The sequence below is a fragment of the Oryctolagus cuniculus genome, chromosome 8, assembly GCF_051225735.1.
Source record: "Oryctolagus cuniculus isolate XC-2025 breed Fujian yellow rabbit chromosome 8, ASM5122573v1, whole genome shotgun sequence".
Lineage (NCBI taxonomy): Eukaryota > Metazoa > Chordata > Mammalia > Lagomorpha > Leporidae > Oryctolagus > Oryctolagus cuniculus.
Window position 1 is genome coordinate 139,723,124 of NC_142874.1, and position 15,515 is coordinate 139,738,638.

The 15,515-nt window shown below is 54.5% G+C and overlaps 1 protein-coding gene across 3 annotated transcripts in view; it reads left to right on the top strand.

Moving 5' to 3' along the window:
• Positions 1-4,312: 4,312 nt before the first annotated feature.
• CHIC2 (cysteine rich hydrophobic domain 2) overlaps positions 4,313-15,515 on the top strand; it is a 51,007-nt gene continuing 39,804 nt past the window's right edge. The window contains exon 1 of one of the 3 annotated variants that reach the window (XM_089302811.1): positions 4,313-4,832. In XM_089302811.1, coding sequence (XP_089158937.1) covers positions 4,714-4,832 — 119 coding nt within the window. In that variant the 5' untranslated portion in view covers positions 4,313-4,713. The remainder of the gene's footprint in view (positions 4,833-15,515) is intronic. The other 2 variants (XM_051835055.3, XM_051835054.3) reach the window with 2 other exon arrangements.

Genomic DNA, 15,515 nt, shown 5'->3' on the forward strand with positions numbered 1-15,515 from the left:
CGTGGAAGGGCAGTTCCCCCTGGCCGCATTCCCCACTTCCGCAGGGGAGCGGCACACCGCCGGCCGGCTCTCTGGGGGGCTGCACGGGTTCCCTTAGATGTTCCCCATAGATGTTCCTGGTGCATGCCGTCTCTCTCCTCCTTTATAGTCCTCCTCCGCCAATCCCAACTCGGCTGAGTACGCTGCTCTCCAATCAGGAGCAAGTCCTACAGTTAATTGGTTGAACTGGAGGCAGCTGTGCGGAAGCTGTCCACTTCTCTCCCAGCGCCACATTGTGGGAGAGCAGATGCATAGAATAAGTCTTAATTCCAGTAACTCAGTCCAGTCCGGGCTGCTCCCCACACCCAGGAATTGGCCTGGTGAAATCTTGAGGCAAGGACTTTGCAAGGTCGTCAGGTCATGAGAGCAGAGCCCTTGCAGCTGGGATTAGTGCCCTTACAAAAGCAGCCCAGAGAGACCGTGTGAGGACACAGTGAGAGTTGGCACCTGTGAGTTGGCCCACACCAGACACCGCAGGCTATGGTAATTTGTTGCGGCAGCCCAAGCTGAACAAGTCAGCATAGCCACCCTCATTCGTCCGTCATTCACGCGTTAAACAGATATCCAAGGAATGATTCCCACGTGCTGCACATCGTGTCAGGAACTAGGGGGTCGTCAGCGAGGCTGCAAAACACAGTCCATGCCTTCCCGGAGCATGAAGTCCGTGATGAGGGCCAACTGGTGATTACAAACATAACTAGTAGAACTGGAGGAGTGCCGGGGCCTGGAGAGAGGTACCAGGCCTAAGTTCCTGGGGCCGTCAGGGTTCTCGTCCGGGGAGATGATAGGTAAGCTGATGAGCCAGGCCAAGTGATGGACGTGCGGAAGTAGAAAATGAAGAGGGGAAAGAGCCAGGCAGTGGGGATGGCACGTTGAGAGGCCATGAGGCCAGAAAGAGCAGGTCCAAGGGAGGTACACATCAAAGCCAGGGGGGTCAGGTCACGGTCAGGGAGGCAGAGCCCGAGCTGAGGTGGAGCACAGGTTGCCGCTTGCAAGAAACCTGACATTTATCACGGAAGTGAGGGAGGCGAGGATGGAAGGCCATGCAGCGACACCATTACATGTGCACTTTGTCTTTTAAAGATTTACTTCTTTATTTTGAGAGAGTTACAAAGAGAAAGGGAGAGAGACATCTTCCATCTGCTGGTTCACTCCCCAACTGTCTGCAATGGCCCAGGCTGTGCCAGGCTGAAGCCAGGAGCCAGGAGCTTCTTCCAGGTCGCCCAGGTGGATGCAGGGCCCAAGCACTTGAGCTGTCTTCCACTGCTTCCCCAGGTGCATTAGCAGGAAGCTGGATCAGAAGTGGAGCAGCTGGGATCCGAACCAGTGTTCATCTGGGATGCAGGCGTCACAGGTGGCGGCTTAACCCACAGTGCGACGTCAGCCTCTGGTCAGCAGACGTTTGATCTTCGGTGTCTAGCTTCCTCAAGCTGTCCAGTTTCTCTGCTTCTGCTCATTCTCCAGTTTTTGGTTCTGTTGGTTCTAGGTGTCATGTGCAGGTCACAGGCCTCCTTTTTGTGCAAGTGTGGCTCAGTTGATGTCTTAATGTGATTGACACCGATTTAGGCCACCTTACTGAGGAGCCTATAGAAACACTTAGGAAACAGTGGTTTGATAACCTTCCATGGCTGAAACGTGGTGCTGTTAAAGAACAGAGCGGGGAGGTTTCTCGAGGGGAGGAACAGGAAATGTGGCAGGGGTCTTTAGAGTTTTGGGAGCGTCAAGGGGAGACTGGATTAAAGGGACAACAGTTTCATGATCTCATTTGATGCGTGATACCCCATGACATAGTTTTCGCTGTAGGATGAAAAAACAAAACAACAAAGCTTAGAAAATTGAGTCTCAGGGCTGGTGTGTGGCGGTGGGTTAAGTCTGACACCAGCTTCCAGTATGGGCACTGGTTTGTGCCCAGGTGTTCCACACTGATCCAGCCTTGCCAATGGGCTGGGAAGGCAGTGGAAGATGGCCCACTGCCACCCTCATGGGAGGCCTGGATGAAGCTCCTGGCTCCTGGCTTTGCCCTGGCCCAGGGCTGGTCGTTGGCGGCCTTATGGGGTGTGAACCAGCAGATGGAAGATGGAGCTCTCTGTAACTTTCAAATAGATAAAATCTTAAAATCAACGTTAAAAAAAGGTTAGTCTTGCCAAGATCACCGAGCTGGGAAGGGACAGGAATTGGAGGGTTCTACTGTTGCAGCCCTTGCCTTACAGGGAGCCGAAGACTTGCGCCCTCCTGAGGCGCCATCCTGTTGGGCTGGAAGCCCGCTGGTCGAAAGGCAGATGGAGTGTGTGAGGCAGGGAAGGGGGTGAGTGGGCACAGGGGAGGAGCGGGCCACAGCCAGGGCATGGGGTGGCTCACCCAGAGATCAGCCAGGCCCTGCAGGGTCGGGGGTGGAGTCTGGAATGCTGAGGTCAGCCTCCCCCTGGCACTGACTCATCCTCACGCACCCTCTGGGCCTTACATGCAGGCCCCACACCCTTTCGCTGCCTCTGACAGGTTCTCAGGTCAGGAAAAATGCAGAAACCACCACGCAGCCCCCACCTTTCTCGAGGCAGTGGGAGTCACAAAGGCCTCTCTTGGGATCTTTGAACAGGAACCTTCTCCCACAGGATGCGGCTCTCAGGGTCGTGTGCAGGCTGGTTACCTGCTGTTCTGGAAACAGCACCAGTAACTGCATTCCCACGCGGGTAGCTTGTACGGAGCTCCCTCTCGGAGGCAGGAGCCGGGGGCATGGCTCCCCCGTCCTCGGGTCGTCCACTCTGCGGCTGGGGGTCCTCGGGGCACTGCAGGAAGGAGTTCCCAGCCCTGGTGGGGCCGGGCACGGGCTGACCTTCCTTCTGGTTCCCCTTCTCACCCCTGGCCTTCAGCTGCGGGGACTGGGTGTGGTCACTGGCTCCCCGGCTCCTGCCAAGAGGGAAATGCAGGTGTCTGAGTTGGAGTATGCGGCGTGGTGCTGGCGCAGCTGGAGTGAGACCACGCAGTGTCAGGTGGCCATGAAAGGTATCCCAGGTATTCCAGAAAGCGAGGAGCACGCCCACCCTCCTCGCTTCCCTTACAGGGTTCTTGGGGGGGGGGGGACGGAATCTATCTATATATATTACACACACACACACACACACACACTCACACTCTATAAACACTGACAGCCTCATAGTGCAGACAGTGACTGGCAGAGCCGCTGAGCTGGGCGCGGCCTGACAAAGCAGTGCCCTCACCCCGTATCCACTGCGTGCCCTCATCCGAGAGCTTCCTGTGTGCTAAGCCAGGAACTGAGTATGCCAGCAGCCCAGTGGACACACACCCTGAGAACAGAGCGCCTGAGTGGCTCGGCCAGGGCCCCCCAGGCTGAGACTCAAAGCCAGGCCCCGGAACCCCCACTCCAGATTCCCGAGGGACCTCCTGGGTGCCAGCACTGGGCTGGCCAGGATGCCTGCTTGCCTTAACCGTGAGCTGCTGGCAGGAGGGGCGCTGTCATTCACACAGCCCGGCACTGGGCACACCCGGGGTCTTGGGCCAGCCGGGCCGTGCCCTCCATCACTGCCCAAAGGAGCCGGCTGGGCGCTTCTGGCCGACCGCACGGCCCTGCACGTGGGCCAGGACCCGGCAATGAACCCAGCACGACCCCTTCCCCCCACTGCCTGGCCCCTCCTCAGGAGCTCACCTGCCCCGGGCCGGCCGGGAGTGGACAGGGGACACAGGGACCCTCGGCTCTCCGGCCAGGACCCAGCCCTGAACCCAGCACGACCCCTTCCCCCCACTGCCTGGCCCCTCCTCAGGAGCCCACCCTGCTGGCTGGGAGTGGACAGGGGACACAGGCACCCTCGGCCGCAGCGCCCCCGCCCTCGGCCCTCCGGCCAGGACCCTCTGGCAGCGGGGCTCCCCCGGGGTCCGCTCTGGCTGGGGAGGGGCGCAGGGGCTGCCTTTTTGAATCCTGTTTTGTTTCCGGGCACCACGACGCCGAGATTTCTTGTGAGAAACCCATCGGCAGTCGTCCGCCTCACGGACTGGACCACGCCGGAGGACAAAGGGCCGGGGCTGTGTTCCGGCAAAACCCGTGGCGAAGTGGACGGAAGCGCTCGTCCGCGCCACGCATCACAAAAAACCGCTCCCCTCGTCACGCGCGGAAGGGGCCCAGCGCGGGTCTCGCCGTCGACGACGAGCGGGCGCGAGGCCCGAGTGCTTCGCCGCGCCGGCCCCACGCTCGGCGGCTCCCGCGCCCCACGGGCCGAGGGCGGGGCCGCGCCGGCGGGGCCGCGCCGGCGGGAGCGCGCGGCCCACGGCGCGGCGCGGAGGGCGGCGGCCGAGAGCGCGCGCGCCGGCCCACGCCCGCGCTCCCGGGAAGTCTCGCGATGCGCGGCCGGCTGCTCCCGCTGCGGGCGGCTCGGGCTGTTGCTGTGGTTGCCTGAGTTGCGGCGGCGGCGCCGGTGGAGGTGGCGGCGGCCGGGCGGATGTTGACACTGTGTTGTTGTTGCTGCGGACGGTAATGGCGGCGGCGGCCCGGACCCCTTCCCGTGTGTAGCCGGCGCGGACACAGCCGGGCGCGAACTCCGCGGCCTCTGGGCCGGCGGCGGCAGCGGCGGCGGCGACTCCCCTCAGCCCCCACCGCCGGGCCGCCCGCAGCGGGCGCCGGCCCCGGAGTCAGGCCCCCCTGGGCGGGGGGCGCGGAAGCGCAGGATGGCGGATTTCGACGAGATCTACGAGGAGGAGGAGGACGAGGAGCGGGCCCTGGAGGAGCAGCTGCTCAAGTACTCGCCGGACCCGGTGGTGGTCCGCGGCTCCGGTCACGTCACCGTGTAAGGCCCGAGGGGGCGGCGCGGCCGGCCCGGGGCCCGGGAGGGGCGCGCGACCAGGAAGTGAGGGCTGGCCGGGTGTGGGCCGGCCGAGGGCGAGGAGCGGGGCCGGGCGCTGCCCTCCGTGCCCGCAGGCCCCGCCGAGAGGCCTGGGCCAGGTGCGGGGTCCCCGCAGGCGAGGCTGTTCTCGGGGTCGGGGCGGGGGTGGGTGGGGGCCTGCGCCTCGGGGAGGAAGTGCGGGTGCCTGGGTGCCTGGGAGCCTGCGCGCCCGGTGACACGGCCGGAGGCCGGGTGCGGGCCCTGGGAGACCCCGGGGTCCGCGCTGCGCGTGTGCGTGTCGCACCCGCGCCCGGCCGGCGTCGTGTCGGATGTCGGAGTACCCAGCGAAGAGCAGCAGGATCGCGCGTGTTCGCGATGCACTTTGCGGGCATCTGCGCGGGGTCACCCGGTGCGGGCGAGCCGAGAGTTCCTGGCCCCCGGGGCGTGCACCCCGCGCCGGGGTCTGCGTTTGCTGAGTCCCGTGAGCGCTGCCGTCGACGCTGGAAGTCCGGAACGAGAGGGCTTTCCGAAAGGTCGTGGCTGATAAGGGAATGTGGAGCCTGGAACCGAATCCTGCGCCAGCCGGAAGCAGGAAGTCGGGAGTTTGGTGCAACTTGGAGCGGCCCGCTCTGTCGGGGAGGTCAGGGAGCGGCTGCCCCTGACCGGGGCGAGACGGCCCGCAGCAGCCTCCCTGTGTCCGGCTGGAAGGTGCGTGGGCCGTGCCCTGGAGGACTTAGGAGCCCGCGCTTCTCCACGCCTGAGCCCGCAGCCACGTCGCCGAGCGCCGGGCAGCTGAGTAAGGCGCTGGATCCTGGAGCACCTGGCGGGTTAGGTCCAGGTGACGCGGGTGGCGCTGTCCCCGCGGGTTTCACTGTCGTCACCCGCCCAGGTGGGGATGCCGTCGGATCTCGCCGAGGTGAAGCAGCAGCGGCCATCGCTGGCTGTCAAGCTCGGAACCTGTGGTCTAGTTTGACTCCTAGGGCCTTTCGCACTGTCCTGAACCCAAGAGTGTAGGAGTGCTGCGACAGGGATTCCCAGGCTGCCCACGCGTTCCTGCAGGTGTGTGGCACAGCAGGGTCTCCTGCCCGAGTGCAGGGGAGACCCAGCTGCCTCCCCCCCCCCCCCCCAGCTCCCAGCCTGGGAAAGCGGCAGAGGATGACCCACCCGCCTGGGAGACCTGGATAGACTTCCAGGTCCCTGGGCTCCGCCTCGCCCTCCTCCCGCCATTGAGGCCATTCAGGGAGTGAGCCAGTGGATGGAAGGTCTCTCTCTCTCTCTCTCTCTCTCTCTCTCTGCCTCTCAAATAAACAAACGTTTAAAAAGTCGGCAGGATTTTGTTTAGTAAGGTGCAGGTGTGGTTGTAATGTTTGTTCCCGTCTAAGGAGAAGGAAGGCTGAGCACCCCGTGGGCGAGCAGTGAACTTGACTGTAGTTGGCTGCTTAGTGAGGTTACAGGTAGAGAAGAACTGTCACTCAAGGTTTCCAATTCAGATGCCCTTAGAAGAAGCTGGGGAGCTTTGGAGACCTACTCAGGCCTTGGCCGCGGTTGAAGACCAGGTGTGTTAGGGTCCCAGCAGAACGCCACGCGCCGGTCTCAGGTGGGACCGCATTGAAAGCGCCGTTGTGGATGTCCGGCGCTCTGCCTCCGGTCGACACCACGCCTGTCTGCCCTGGACTGCGTGTCTGGGCTTTCCTCAGCCACCCCCCACCCCAGCCACCTTGGTTCTCTGCCCACCTCCCCCCACCTTTTTTTTTTTAATTAGTGTATATAAATGTTTTTGTAGAAACTTGAATCTGTTCTCGTCTTTGTTTGAAAGGTAGAGACAATGATCTCCCATCTGCTAGTTCACTCCCCAGATGCCACCAATAGCCAGAGCCCGGCTGGGCTGAGCTGAAGCCAGGAGCTGGGGCCTCACTCTGAGGTTTGCTCATGGGTGGCAGGGACCCAGGTACCTGAGCCATCACCTGCCACCTCCCAGGGTGTGCGTTACCAGGGAGCTGGAACGGGCAGAACTGGCATTCGAACGCAGGCGCACTGGAGGGATGGCACGTGTCCCAGTGGGGTCCTAACTGCTGTGGGAAACACCCGCCCTGCCTCTGCTGCTGCTTGAGCCAGTTACCTCTGCCTCTTCCATCAGAGGGGGACGTCGCGGTCTCCCCTTTTAAAACGCTTCCTGGCGTTTTTGTTGTTTGAAAGGCAGAGCCAGAGAGCAGGCTGTCCGTCTTCCATCTGCTGTTTCTCTCCCCGGCGCCCACCATAACCAAGGATGGGCCAGATAGAAACGGGAGCTGGGGGCTCAGCCGGGGTCTCCCACGTGGCCCTCAGCCGTCCCTGGCCGCCTCCCAGGATGGGCACTGTCCGGAAGCAGGACTAGGAGGTGTGCGGGGCTGCAGCCTTGCCACACGCTTGCCCTGCAGTGTGCCTGTGGAGAGTGAGGATTAACCTAGACAGCAGGGCAGGGGTCCGTCACAGGTGCCTGCGTGCTCAGGAGCCTTTGTTAGCTTCCTCAGAAGGAGTTCGCACTTGAAGAAACAGGTAGGAAACACGGTACTAAAACATCAACACTGCCGTCCAGACTTCAAAGCGATTCGCTTTAGTTTTATTTTTCTGTTTCTTTTTTAAAGTTTATTTATTTGAAAGGCAGTGAGCAACAGAGAGAGAGATCTTCTGTTCTCTGGTTCTCTCCCTAATGCCCACGCAGCCAGGAGCCACGAGCTCCTTCTGGGTCTCCCATGTGGGTTGCGGGAACTCATGCACTTGGGCCATCATCTGCTGCCTCCCAGGTGCTGGATCGGAAGCCCAGGCGGAATTCCCCCCAGGCACTCTGATGTGGGACATGGGCTTCCCAAGCGGGGCCTCAGCCTCTGCTCCCTGTTTTTCCATTACTCAGTAACTTGGGCCAATGCTGTGGGCGAGTGGTGGGTAAACCCGCAGCCTGCAGCGTCCGCGTCCCATATGGGCGCCAGTTTGAGTCTTGTCTGTGCCACTTCTGATCCAGCTCTCTGCTGTGGCCTGGGAAAGCAGCGGAGATGGCCCAAGGGCTCGGGCCCCTGCACCCACATGGGAGACCCGGATGAAGTACCGGACTCCTGGCTCCGGCTTGGCCCAGCCGTGGTCATTAGGGCCATTTGTGGAGTGAACTGTGGATGGAAGATCGTTTCTCTTTCTCTGTAACTCTGCCTTTCAAACAAATAAATAAATCTTAAACAACCAGAAAAGACAACTGGCATGTGTTTACATTACTGTGTGAAGTATTTTGGTGAGAATAAGGATCTTTTTCTATTGAAAACTCAGCCTGTTCTATGGTGACCTAGATAGGAATAGCAATAGTAGTATGAAGCTTTTTTTTTTTTTTTTTTTACCTGACTGTCAGTGTAATTCTGAGGCGTAACTGTGCCAGTTAGCACCTGTGAGGCTTTCTTAGCTGGGTGCTTATGTGTTACTGTAGCTCTAGCACGGTAGGTGTTTCGCCTGTAAATGGAAGTTATTAAAACAGCTGTAGGCAGATTGGCTAAGCTTATCACTGCTTCCCCCCGATTGGCCGAGCTTATCACTGCTTCCCCCCGATTGGCCAAGCTCATCACTGCTTCCCCCCGATTGGCTAAGCTTATCACTGCTTCCCCCCGATTGGCTAAGCTTATCACTGCTTCCCCCCGATTGGCCGAGCTTATCACTGCTTCCCCCCGATTGGCCAAGCTCATCACTGCTTCCCCCCGATTGGCCAAGCTCATCACTGCTTCCCCCCGATTGGCTAAGCTTATCACTGCTTCCCCCTGCCTTTTTTTTTTTTTTTTCCGCTAAGTATCTGAGCAGAGCAGAGCAGTCTCCTATTACCAGTTTAAAGTAAATATAGTCTAAGTGGGATCATCTCTAATGCAGATCAGTCTAGAGGCTATAAATCAATCCACATGTTTTTTCACAGATTTAACTTTTGGCCTTTGTGTTTGCATATTTCTACCTTTTCTCTCCTTTTGTGTATTATAATATTCTTTTACTTTTGCAATCATTGTACTATGGTATCAGCATGTCATTGTGGTGATGTGAGCATATAAGTTGCCTTCCATTTTCTACACAGGCAGGTCTAGAGTAGTTTTGGAATTACTGTATTTTATCAGATTTTGGGAACTATGTATAACCTGGCCAATTTACCTAAACAAATTCTGCTTTTCTAAAAAAACATATTTTAAAATTTTCCATTGGCACATAGAGATAGTACATGTTTAGGGGGTACAGAGTGACGTTTCAATACATGATCTTCAGATCAGGGTAGCTGTTACACTCACCACCTCAGGTTCGTGTCGTTGCCGAAGTGCGAGCTAAAGCGGTTTTCAGTACAGTGTTTGCACACTGACCCCAAGCCAGGCTGGCGCCGTGCACTTGGATCGTAATCAGTATTCTTTCTTACATTCTCCTGGGTGAGTGCGGTGTTCTCCTCCATGATAGAGTCCTGGGCGGCACATGGGGAAGTCTTAGGGAGAGGCACGTTTTGGGGAAGAGGGCATTGGAAGGAAGGGAGGCAGCGATAATTTCCTATCATGGTATAGTGTTTACGTACATCTTAGATAAAAGGCTTGAGCTCATAATTAAAAATCGGTTGCCTTTTGTGTGTATGTGGTGACTTCATACTCTGTGATGAAGATGAGGAACAAGTAAGTGACTGACTTCTTAGGTGGTTCTGACCAGAGTGGATCGTGTCTGTGAGTTACGGAGTTCTTTCTCCCTCAGAATAAATCTGTGCGAAGTATATGGATCTTCTGTTAGAGACTTCAACTCTTCACGGCGGTGATGGCTGAGAGCTGTGTCCATCTGAAAAAGGGACTTGGAAGCCGCTTCAGGCCCGGGTTCCCAGCTCATTCAGCCTTGTAGGTGACACCATTCGCTCCCCGCTCCCTTCCTCCCGTCCTGTATCAGTCACACTGCAGGCCCCGGAGCATTTGCTGGCTCTGCTTCTGGGTAAGCCCCATGAAGCCAGCTCGCTTTCTGAGGTTTGTTTCTAATGTCATCCTCTTCCGGGGTCACTGAATGACCCCGACTTCGTGAGCTTTCTGTTGAGGCATCTCTTTTTATTTATTTATTTTTAACCCTCTCCACAAATAATTCCTCCTCCTTCGGCACCAGCTTTTGTCAGTGCCTGTGGGGTACCACTGTTTGCTGGTCTTTATCTCAGGTATTGTGTGGAAAATGGAGGATTTAGGAATATGACTTGAAACAGAGTTTGGAAACTACTTTGGGGTACAGTAGGATCTTTAGATAATCGTCGTAAAAACACATTAATGTTAATCTTTCAAATGATAGTTACAAAACAAAAAGTATTCGTATCTCAGGATTACTACTAGGTTCGGAGGTTAGAAATAAGAGACTTTGAACATGACTTGTCCAAATTACAGAATCACTTCAATTAAACAATTTTTTTAAGGCTTATTTGCTTCAAAGGCAGAGCAACGGGGTGGGTGGGGGAGTTATATCTCCCATCTCCTGGTTCATTCCCCAAATGGCCACAACGGCCAGGGCTGGGCCAGGCGCTTCTTCCATCTCTCTAATATGGGTGGCAGGGGCCCAAGCACTTGGGTCAAATTCCGCTGCTTTCCCAGTCAGGGAGCTGAATTGGATGTGGCACAGCCAGGACTCGAACTAGCGCCCATATGGAAGGCTGGTGTCCTGGCCACAGCTGTGCCTGCTACGCCCAGCGCAGCGCCGGCCCCTTGCTCCCATTCTTCACTTTGTAAGATTAAACTTCGCTTAGAGATTTTCAGAGACCTTGTTGGTGCTCTCACAGACTGCAGGTTCTTTGTGAGGGCAGGGGTTTGTGTGTCTGTTTCTCCACCGTTCAGGACAGCATCCGCGGTACTCCAGACCCTGAGTACTCTGAGTGGGTTGCATCCACCTTTGCCTCTTGTCAGAGTAATAGAAGAATCCGTGTTCTTTGCTTTCTGTAGCTCCAGCTGACAGCCAACAGTATTGTATAATAGAACTCTTACCACACCGGACAGCCAAATGTCTCTCTTTTTTTAAATGATAATGTGAGGAAATTGTTAAATTCAGGTAGACCTTATTTTCATAGAAAATTTTCTTATTAAAATTAGAGAGAAATTAATTAGTAAGTGTAACTTTGAACTTTAGTACCATGTAGAAAAAAATGCTAAGTGTTGACCAGCTACTGAAACAAACTTCTTAATAGGTAAGCTTTCTTGTGGAAATGAAAGGAAATGGTAATAAACTTAGGTTTCAGTATTTTACTTTATTTGAATTTGAAAATTTACATGTTGCTTCAGTTCAAAAAATTCATTGTTGGATTTGTACCTACCAAGAGATGTGAAATTGCACTTAAAATGGTATGTGATTAGCCAGATGGAATGTAGGAACTACATGGTGAAGAGTAAGTTACATGTAATTCTTTTTCATGAAAAAGAATAAAGCAAATATACGGCTTGCTTTATTCTAAATAACAACATTCCTTTAAATACTCGAAAGAATGAACTTTTAATTTGAGAGCTACCCTTGAATTCCAGCTGGAGTTTATACTGTGAACAGGTTAAAGGCCCAGTGTGTTGGACTGTCTGTATACTCAGAATCTTTTAAGTCTCTGCAGTAGGGATGTCTGACTTAGATTGCTGATCTACTCTAAGGATATTTAAGATTTCATCCTCAAAATCAAGCTTTACATAACAACATGTAGCAACAGATACTCTAAGTCTTCTGTGTGAACCTTTTGGTGACTTTCCACCTGCCCAGAACATTTAAGAGTCTAGGAAAGTTTATTTCTAATAAAAATGAGACCTGTGTGGGAAGTGATGGATGATGCTGCGGAAGGAATGCGGTCTTTTAAAGAATTCTTGCGTATTTGGAAGATGGACCTGCTGGTTTACTCACCAGATACCTCCAGCTTCAGGACGGGGCAGGCTGAAGCCAGGAGCTCAGGTGTCTCCCGCGTGGGCGGTAGGGCCCAGCACGTCCCACCGCTGCTGCCTCCTGGAGGAGCTGGGAGTGGGCCAGGGTTGATGTGGGTGTTGGCGTCCCGGGTGGAGTCTCACCTGCGGCCTGTCCCGCAGTGTGGTTTGGGTGTTGAGCAGACTGAGTGCAGTTCTTCGACGTTCGTGGTCAGGCACATTCACCTTTCTGAACCTCCGTTTTCTTGCCTGCAGAGGGGAGAGTACCGACCTTGTAGAGATGAGAAATAGTTTATCAACAGGCCGTCCTCAGGTTATGACTTAGCGCACATGTTGACGTTTTCTCTCTTGGTTAATCTTTCCCTTTCTGTTGGGGGTCAATCTAAAATGTGACATATACTGCCTTAAAGCAGATCCTAAGCGTAAGTCACCCTCACCTACTTAGCTAAAGGAATCTTCGGAATCAGAAGCAGTTATCAGGTGGGTGTAGTGATGTCTTAGAGGCCTTGCGTGTGTTGGATTTTGAGCATCTTCTGCAAGTGTCTAGTTCTTTACCTGTCACACGTGTGGGGTGTTGCTTTCTGTTTATCATCTCCCTCTCCTCCGTCAGACTGCTTGGAAATGCAGCAAGCAGCCGTTGAGAACTCCGTGCAGTGAGCTTCTTTCTGAGGGCTGAATGTAATACAGATGCCTGAAATTTAGTAGTTAGATTTTTACAGCATTTATCTTGCTTACTCTTTTTTTTTTTTTGCTGAATCCTTGACTGTCAGCTGTCTTATTAGGTTTCCTAATAAATAATAGCCAAAGTGTCAGTTCTCTTTCCTTCCTGTGCGTCCTGATGACAGCCAAGGGTTTACAGTAAAACGCCTCTTACGCTGGGTATTAGGAGCCTCTGGGTGTGCATTGTGAATGAAGTGCAGGGAGTTCCTGCCCCCTTGGAGTTTACAGCTAACAGACTTGTTGTGGGTGGGCGCGTGGGCTAGCAGTCAAATGGACACGTGGGCTGCTGCGTCACGTGGTCAGAGTGCCGGCTTGAGTCCTGGCTCCTCCGCTTCCAGCACAGCTCCCTGCTCCGGTGCGGCTGGGGAGCAGTGCTGATGGCCCAAGGGGCCGGGTTCTGGCCACCGCGTGGAGAACCGGATTGAGTGCCTAGCTGCTGGCTTCAGCCTGGCCCGGCCCTTGCTGTAGTGGGCATCTGGGGAGTGAACCAGTGGATGGAAGGTGGATCTCTGTCTTTCTGCCTTTCAGGTAAAAATGAAAATAAATAAATGGCAGATCTTTAAAGGTGGTCAGATGGTGTCTGCGCAAACCGTGAAGGAAGCCCGTAGGGTGGCGAGTGCGGGAGCGGCGTGACGCGGAGGCTCCCTGGGAGGAAGGTGACATTTAGGAGGGATGGAAGAGGCCCGTGGAGAGCCCGCCCGGCCTGGAGAGCAGCAGGTGCCAGGACCCTGAGCCAAAGCAAGCTTGGCTCGAGCGCTGTGAACAGGGGTCAGTGCCTTGAAACGGGCTTAGGGCGCTCAGTGGGGCCAGGAGGGATGGTACGGGGTTCCAGTGACGTGCAGGCTGACTGCAGCCGTCTAGATGGGACGTGTTCGTGGCCCGTGCTGCTGTGCTGGGCTTCAGATAAAGGAGGTATTTTAGTTCTGGGCGTAAACAGAGATTTCAAAACTTTCCCATGAGGCATGGAAAAACACGGCCATGACTGCTTTTGCTATCTGCTCCCCTCCCCCGGTTGTTGTGTCAGTGTGTAGTTTGTGTTTTGTTTTGGCTTGGTGGAGGGTGAGTTCAAAGAACTGTGGCTGCCCTTGCTCTTGCCTGGGGAGCTGGCTGATGACTTTGCCTCCACTTCCTCCGCTTCCTGTTGTGCCCTAGAGTGCAGAGGGGTTTTCCTACAAGGTCACAGGTTCTGCAGGGAGCACCTTGGTCAAGCAGTGACACTGAGCTCCAGGATGTGCGGGGCTCCCGAGCAAGACCCCGCACTTAGAGCTGAATGGGATCCACAGCGCTGGGATGTCCTCCCAAGCGCCCTGGGCCCTGTTCTGTTTTCTTAGGCTCTTCCTGTGCCAGCTTCTCCTAAGTGAAATTCGCTCAGGGCAGACTTGGTTGACCTTTGGGGTGACCTACTTTTGTTTATTTGGTAAGAACTGAATATATATATGTGTGTGTGTATATATATATATATATATATATATATATATATATATGAGGGTACTTCAAAAAGGTTTTGGGAAAATGCAGTTGAAAGATAAGTGTAATTTTGTGCAAAAACTGTTGAAATCTGTGTGTAGCTTTTTCCTGATAACGCGGCCTCTGAGCGCCTCGTGTCAGCCTTTGATCTTGCCTTGCAGCTCTGATGTCTTGGTCAGTCAGTGCAGCAGGCGCCGTGTGCCTGCCCAAGCCCTCCACCTCTCCTGTTTGGTTATGTTACTTGAAACTGGTATTTTTGGTAGTCTGCAGTATAAACCAGTTCGTTTATTTTTCTTAAATGACCATAATTGAACACCTAGCTTTGCTCATAATATTTATGGGATGGGTGTTGTGGCACAGCTGGTTAAGCCACATCAAGGGAGCCCTGCATCCCATGTTGGAGTACCAGGTCAGGTTCTGGCTCTTGTATTTCCTGTATGACTCCCTCGTAGTATGCCCGGGGAGCGGTGCATGATGAGACAGGTGCTTGAGTTCCTGCCACCCACGTGGGAGACCCAGATGGAGCTCCTGGTTCCTGCCTTCAGCCTGCCCAGCCTCAACTATTGGTGACCATTTGGGGAGTAAATGAGTAGTTAGAACATATTCATTCTTTCCAATAAATGAGTCTCTCTCTCTTTTTTAAGATTTTATTTATTTATTTGAAAGAGATATGGAGAGCAGAGGAGGGACACAGCGATCTTTCATCTGCTGGTCACTTCCCAAGTGGCCGTAATGACGGGCTGGGGCAGGCTGAAGCTGGGAACTAGGAGCTTCATCCAGTTCTCCCACGTGGGTGCAGGGGCTCAATCACATGGGCCGTCCTCTGCTGCTTTTCTCAGGCACCTTAGCAGAGGGCTGGATTGGAAGTGGAGCAGCCAGGACTCGAACCAGTGCCCATACGGGAGGCTGGCGCTGCAAGTGGTGGACTTGACCTGCTACGCCACAATGCCAGCCCCGAATAAATAAATCTTTAATATATAAAAGATTTATGTAACTATGAAGAAGATTCTAAAATATGTATAAATACCAAATTCTTTCTTCCTTAGACTGGTATTTGTGTTAGAGCAAATGAATTAGTACCATGAATTTTAGTTAGTATACATGTATACAACATTCCCTGATGAAAACTGCATATGTAATTGTCCTAATTGAAAATATCTTAATGATTGAAAATTGGAAAAGTTTAATGGTAAGATATCATAGGACTGTGTAGTGTAGAGGTTTGTAATAGAGTGAATTTAACACAGATTTAAACAGCTAAGTCTGATTTCACTATTTTCAGGAAGGAGATTGTACTTTCACAGAACTGGATAAATTCAAATACTGTTCAGAATGGGGTCCCACAGCTAAAATGTTTGGAGTTGCTCCGAGACCCAGCCGTGGCTCCAGTCCAGGGGCGCTGAGAGTCCGCGTCCAGGTCTCTGGCTCCCTGAGCAGCCCTGCCAGTCATGTGTGTTGAAGCGGCCAGGTACACGTGACGCTCAGCGTTAGGGACCGTGCTGCCGCCTGTGGCACCCGCGCAGCCCGTGTGCTCATTCTGAGTCGGGAATTTCTGGTTTATGCGCTCGTAGGC